The 6761-nt window shown below is 42.7% G+C and overlaps 2 protein-coding genes across 3 annotated transcripts in view; both read left to right on the top strand.

Annotated features, from left to right (window-relative positions):
- FCER1G (Fc epsilon receptor Ig) overlaps positions 1-4939 on the top strand; it is a 9387-nt gene extending 4448 nt beyond the window's left edge. The window contains exons 3-6 of the mRNA XM_072427599.1: positions 140-187; positions 1070-1138; positions 2879-2896; positions 3691-4939. Of these exons, the coding sequence (XP_072283700.1) occupies positions 140-187; positions 1070-1138; positions 2879-2896; positions 3691-3744 (189 nt within the window). The 3' untranslated portion in view covers positions 3745-4939. The remainder of the gene's footprint in view (positions 1-139; positions 188-1069; positions 1139-2878; positions 2897-3690) is intronic.
- Positions 4940-6201: 1262 nt separating this feature from the next.
- DEDD (death effector domain containing) overlaps positions 6202-6761 on the top strand; it is a 6573-nt gene continuing 6013 nt past the window's right edge. The window contains exon 1 of one of the 2 annotated variants that reach the window (XM_072428083.1): positions 6202-6359. The gene's annotated coding sequence lies outside the window, so the exon portion shown is untranslated. The remainder of the gene's footprint in view (positions 6360-6761) is intronic. The other variant, XM_072428082.1, reaches the window with a different exon arrangement.

The following is a 6761-nucleotide window of genomic DNA, read 5'->3' as shown; positions in this document are numbered from 1 at the left end:
TTTGATAAAGATACGTTTGTTACAAGATTGCATGAAGTGGGTTTGTTAAAATCGGTGATCCTTCACACACACACCTTAGATTTCACACACTTCTTAGATTTCGGTTGTCTCCTCTAGCAGCTCAACATTTCTCTTTCAGATTAAAACCTCCAGAGAGAAGAAGAAGAAACCGGGATCTTTGTATGAGGTAGGAACTTCTCATTTTATGATCCTCATTTTATAATAAACCCAAGAAGAGAGGAAGTTCCTGCGGTGACAGGGAGTCTTCACATCTCGAGACTTCTCGAATCTCTCAGTGTTTCAAGGGGCATTTCTATCCAATAATTTACATGTAAGAAATGTTTTCCAGGCACTGCACAGAGTTTGGCCTTAACACATAGCAACGCGACTCCGGAGTTGGGCTTCCCACTATAGACTACTAGCAAACATTAGCTACTGGTGACCCCATACCCTGATTTTTCTGTCCTTCCTTTAGTCCTGCCTAAAGCTGTGTACACACTTCCAATAATTATCGCTGGAAACGAACGACGAACGTATGAAAATCATTCACAAAAAAGGTGACAAACGATGCCGACGAACGAGGATTGACGTTGGAAATGAACGACCGTCACGGCGGATCTGATTGGCCGCCGATCGTTCACTATTGTGTGTACAGTCGTTCAGTGATTGTGGATGTTTCTGCGATACACTTTCTTCTGTACATGCCACTCCCTGCATCGTTCAAACGATTGTATCTAGGGTGTGGACACTGTTGGTGGATTTTATTTGAAGGATCATATCGTTACAGCATGTACAGAATTGTCCACAATACGATCGTTCAAATATAATCGTGCATAATCGTTGATCGGTCGTAATCGTTCGTTTTCTAATGATAATTATTGGAAGTGTGTACCTAGCTTAAGTCGTCCCAGTATCAAGCTATCCTGTAAATACAGATTCCAGGTACTTATACCGGCTGTATTAGGATCATGACTCTTAAAGGGATATACCAGTGATCTGAAAGCTTGTATTTCCCTTTAAATTCTGTTGGATTGTCACACTGGGGACAATATTTTGTATTTGGTTTCAGGCCCTCAGCTACCCTGAAAAGCAGATCTACAGCGAGATCGGGAAGGGAGAAGAAGCCACCGAGATGAAGGTGAGAACACGACACGGGTTTTTTGTCTCATTATAATGTAGTGGGTCCCATGTACTTTATTCTTTATATGGTTGGGGTTTCCTGAGCACTCCTGCAGCTCCTCTGCTGGGACTTTAAAGGTTTCTGATATCTCAGAGCGAAGCGAGAAGTGCGGCATCCAGCCCCGGTCTGACCACTTCCTCATCATTCACCGCAGCTCGCCTCTGCACCCCCACACCACACCAACAGCCGGAATGCCCCCCAAAATGGTCATTAGATTAGAGAGCTCCTGGAATGGGTCAGCAAAGGTACATGGGGAGGGGGTGAACTAAATACAATCTGTGTGGGGAAGGATGTGGTTGGAGAGAAATATTCATATCTGCTGCCTGTGTTTCACTCTGAGACCAAGGGCTGGTAATTATATATCACCGGCCACTTTATTAGGTACATCTGTTCAGCTGCTTGTTAGCACAAATATCTGATCAGCCAATCACATGGCAGCAATACATTTTGGGGACCTGCTGAAATTCAAACCGAGCATCAGAATGGGGAAGAAAGGTAACTGATGTGACCGTGAACATGGCATGGCGGATGGTAGCAGACAGGCCAGTCTGAAACTGCTGATCTGCTTGGATTTGCACCCATAGCCATCTCTGGGGTTTACAGAGAATTGTTGGAAAGTGTCCCAGTGAGTCAGTTCTCTGGGTGAAAATGCCTTGTTGGTGTCACAGGATAATGGCCAGACTGGTTCCAGCTATAGAAAGGCAACTCAACTGCAGAGGAGATCTCTGAATGTACAACACATCCAACCTTGGAGCAGATGGACTACAGCGCTGTGTAATATGTTGGCGCTATATAAATCCTCTTTAATAATAACAATAATTCAGCAGCAGGAGACAACAGAGAGGCCACTCCCGTCATCTAGGAACAAGGACCAGAGGGTCCAATTCACACCGGGTCACCAAAACTGGGCAGGAGAAGATTAGAGGAACATGAGTCTCAATTTCTGGTGCAACATTTGGATGGTGGGCTCAGAATTTGGCATCAGCAACAGGAAAGCCTGGATCCATCTTGCCTGGTATCTGGTCCAGGCTGGTGGTAATGGTGGGGCGAGGGGGGAAGCATATTCATGGATCATCAGATCATCTCATCATCTCAGACTGGTTTCCTGACAATGGGGTCACCGGACTCCAATGTACTCCTTTGGGTGGTACAACCAACAAATCTGCAGCATTTGTATTGTGCTATCTTGTAAATATGGAGCAAAATCCTTGAATGTTTAAAGTACCTTAATGGTTCTGTGCCATGAAAATAATGACAAAAGGGACCCAACCTAGTACTAGCAAAATGTACCTAATAAAGTGGCCAGCGTGTGTAGATACATCATTGGCCGAAAAAACAGAAACCCTTGTGCACTACCCTAACTCACCACTAGGGGAAAATGGAGTGATTTGAGTAAAATTCATTTCAACGTGAAGTTGCTGATTTTGTTTGTGATGACGGAAAGGTTTAATGAATTCAGGCACTTGGGTTGGAACTTTGTTGAGAGGTCTCATTGGCTCTGTTGTTCCAGTAATCGCCCAGAGGTCAGGTGACATTTTTAGGATTGAATGTCGGCAGTGGGGAGCGCAGTTTGTTCACTCTGTGAAATATTCATGTTAATGAAATGGGAACATTTTTAAACTTGAAAACCAACTGTTTCATTTATGGATGAATATCTAAATGTATCCATAATAACCTATATTATCTTATCTTTTACAGAAAGAAGGAGTTTATACTGTAAGTATAAGTTACTAATTATATCACTTCTTATATCCAGAGAGCGGTGATGTCACTTCCTGTATATAACTTGTCTCTGGAGAGTGGTGATGTCATTTCCTGTATAATATATAACTTATATCTGGAGAGCAGTGATGTCGCTTCCTGTTTAATATATAACTTATATCCGGAGAGTGGTGATGTCACTTCCTGTATAATAAATAACTTATATTTATAGAGTGGTGAGTTCACTTCTTGAATATTATATAACTTATATCTGGAGATTAGTGATGTCACTTCCTGTTTAATATATAACTTTTATTTGGGGAGCAGGGATCTTACTTCCTGTATAATATATAACCTATATCCGGAGATTGGTGATGTCACTTCCTGTATAATATATAACTTGTATCTGGAGAGGGGTGATGTCACTTCCTGTATAATATATAACTTATACCTGGAGATTGGTGATGTCACATCCTGTATAATATATAACTTATATCCGGAGATTAGTGATGTCACATCCTGTATAATATATAACTTATATCTGAGAGCGGTGATGTCCCTTCCTGTATAATATATAACTTATATCCGGAGATTGGTGATGTCACTTCCCATATAATATATAACTTGTATCTGGGGAGCTGTGATGTCACTTCCCATATAATATATACCTTGTATCTGCAGAGCAGTGATGTCATTTCCTGTATAGTATAATGTGATCCCCTTGTATATGGGTGACCTGTGTCCTATTGGTCGTGTATTTGTCTCTGTGTATTTGTTCGGTTATAACGTTTCCCTCTTTGATTCCCCAGGGTTTGGGCCCTACAGAGAAGACAACTTACGAGACTCTGAGGGGACAGAAGTGAAGATGCTGATGTGGCGGCCATGTGCAGGGTGGGGTTTGTGGTTCCCTTTCCTGTCAGATTCAGCAGCTTACAGATATTTATCATTCAACGAAACGAAGCTTTCTTATCATACACGTTAAAGATTTGATCTCCAGCAAAGTTTAATAAACACAAAAAATATTCACCGGAAAAACACCCACTCTGGGTGAATATTCAGAATTAATAACTTCTGACAACATACAGTGCCATCTGTGAATACAGCAGTGAAAGGTTTGACCCCCTGTCACTGCTGACATTCACCCTCATATTTGTCCTGGAGATGGCGCTCTGCTCTGTATAACAATAATAAACATTCACAAGTGTCCCACCTGTACCCCCAACTGCTCCTATTCACTGCATGGGGTGGTTGGTGTGCAGGTGGGGGCACTGCTGCCTTTCCCACAAGTCTGAAATCGGCCTTCAGACATAGAAAAGTATTCAGGGATCCTCAGCATGCGGTTATTTTCCTGCGCACATTCACTCATGGCTGGATTGTGCTGTGGTTCCTGCATGCGACATGTGACTACCGGAACCGCACCACAAATACAGAGGTCCTATGTGCAGCAACTCCTATGCACAATCCAAAAAAATCCCAGCCAATCAGCAGCAGGGGATGAGATGACATCACAATGTTGGTGACATCAGAGGAGCAGTGACAAAAACCTCATAAAATAGAGCCTGCAATGAATGTTTGGTCTCATTTTAACCCCTTTCATGCCGAACTGTGCACAGGACTAGCACCGGGCGATTATTCACCCCAAAAATGTAAAACCCGCTGTAGAGATGCGGAAATTCTCATCTTGTATTCATTATTTTGTGTTTTTGGTGAATCTAAACTTGTTATATACCAGGTCTATTCAATCATGTTTTCACCTAAAGTTTGCCCAAAATTCACTCATTTCTTTACACCAGAATCAATATTAAAACATGATGAGTTCACATTGTGAATTTTAGGTTAAAGCTGGGTGAATCTTGGGTGAAAACACTGATGAAAAGACCTCTGCTGTCTTTTTATTCTTTTTGGTATAACCAGCTGGGTCGCGGTAACTTCTTCTATGCAATTCTCTGATTCGGGTATTTTTATTTCTTGCTTTGATCCGGAGCATTTAAAGCTTTTTATTTAAATCTGTGAATTGTTTTTTTTAAGTCTTTTTTGTGAATAAACTTGTGAAAGTTAGCGATATTCTGAATTCCTTTTTTAGTTTTTATCTACATGTTGTGAATGACCTGTCTGAGGGAATAATCATGATGCCGGCACACTGGGACTGCCGCTACCCCCAAACAATCCCCTGCACAGTGTGTACAGCGCTCCTTCTATTGTTGCTGGAAATGATGACAACAAAAGACGGATCAATTCTCAAATTTGTGAATGCAACAAAAATGTAAACAAGTAATGTATAAGTACAGCGCTACGTTATATGTTGGCGCTTTATTAACGAAGGTGGAAAATAACAAGGAGTTCTTTTTAATGGCCGCTATCGCTGGGTATATCTGTGCTGCTTTTGTAGCATCGCCACGCATTCCATTTTCTAGATGTGTCACCGATAATACGCTACTTCCTGTCTGAAGTTTCCGAGCTGCTTCTAGGTCCTCAAAATGAAAAATGTCAACATCAGCAAGAAGAAAATCTACAGCCAGGAAGAACAAAGAGGAACGCTGCAACCACGGGAGCTGACACTCTAATGTCTCCCCAAAGTCACACACTATTATTATACATTTATATAGCTCTGACATATACCATAGTGCTGTACAGAGAACACTAAGCCAGTCCTATCAGTCTCTGTACAGAGGAGCTGACACTCTAATGTCTCCCCACAGGTACATACTATTATTATACATTCATATAGCTCTGACATATACCATAGTGCTGTACAGAGAACACTGAGCCGACGGTCAGAGACTGCAGACATTGTACAGGAGACGGTCAGAGACTGCAGACATAGTACAGGAGACGGTCAGAGACTGCAGACATTGTACAGGAGATGGTCAGAGACTGCAGAGATGCTAATAACTTGTATTTAATGTCCCAAAAAAATATATTTTCTCCTAATTAAGGTATTTTATTGAATTTATTACATTGTGTTTTATTATCCTCTCCTTTCTGATAATAATTCAGAAAACAGTGACTGTCTGAGCATAGACAATAATTTATTAGTAATTGTATTATGGTTGAGAAGATTTTTCCATGATTCTCTTTAAAAAATGTTTTTATTTTCATTTTGGTGGAAATATTACAATTCTAGTTTTCCGTTTTTATTGCCAGGCTGCCCACTTCAAACATGGCGAAGGCGGCAGCCATGTTAGTAGCTGGCAATGAAACAGGGTACTCTTACTCGCGAGACGCTGCGTTACCCTCAGTAAAGATGGCTGCCGAACTGTCATTGTTTCTTATAGGGTAGTTAGGGGCGAGCTACGGTGAGCAGAGGGGGCCAATCATCGCGTTAGCTCCGCCTCTTCCATCGGCTCCACCCCGGGCCCGGTGCCCGGATGTTCCCGTCTATAGAGAAGCTGACGGATCCATGATGGCGGCTCCGGCCTGAAAGCTGAGTGGGGTGTGGAGCCTTACCGAGGCAGACAGAGAGTGATACCCCCTGGGGGTAAGAGAGAAATACCCCACCCTGTCCAGGGCCTAGAGCTTCTCTGTCACCCAGACATGTTTGTTGTCAGCCCTCCCAGAAATCTCTGCAAACTAAGTGCCCCTCCATGGTTACCCCATATATAATGCCCCCCATACATAAATACCCCCTCCCTGGGGGCCCCCTTCCCTCCATACCTCCATATATACCCCCTTCTGTAACTGCTCCCTTTTCCTGGATGCTCTTGTTATATATCTACCCCCTCTTTATATCAGCCCCCCTCATCCTAATAATTACCCTCCTTATTAACTGCCCCTCCTCCCCCCCACACCCCTCTTCCAGGTGGTTTTTGTTGTATTCCCCCCTCCTCTATCTAAATACCCCCTGTTATAACCCTCCTCTCTATCTACATACCCCCTTCCC

This window comes from Pyxicephalus adspersus, chromosome 12 (genome assembly GCF_032062135.1).
Source record: "Pyxicephalus adspersus chromosome 12, UCB_Pads_2.0, whole genome shotgun sequence".
Taxonomy (NCBI): domain Eukaryota; kingdom Metazoa; phylum Chordata; class Amphibia; order Anura; family Pyxicephalidae; genus Pyxicephalus; species Pyxicephalus adspersus.
Note: the sequence above shows the minus strand (reverse complement) of the source record. Positions and strands in the feature narration are given on the sequence as shown.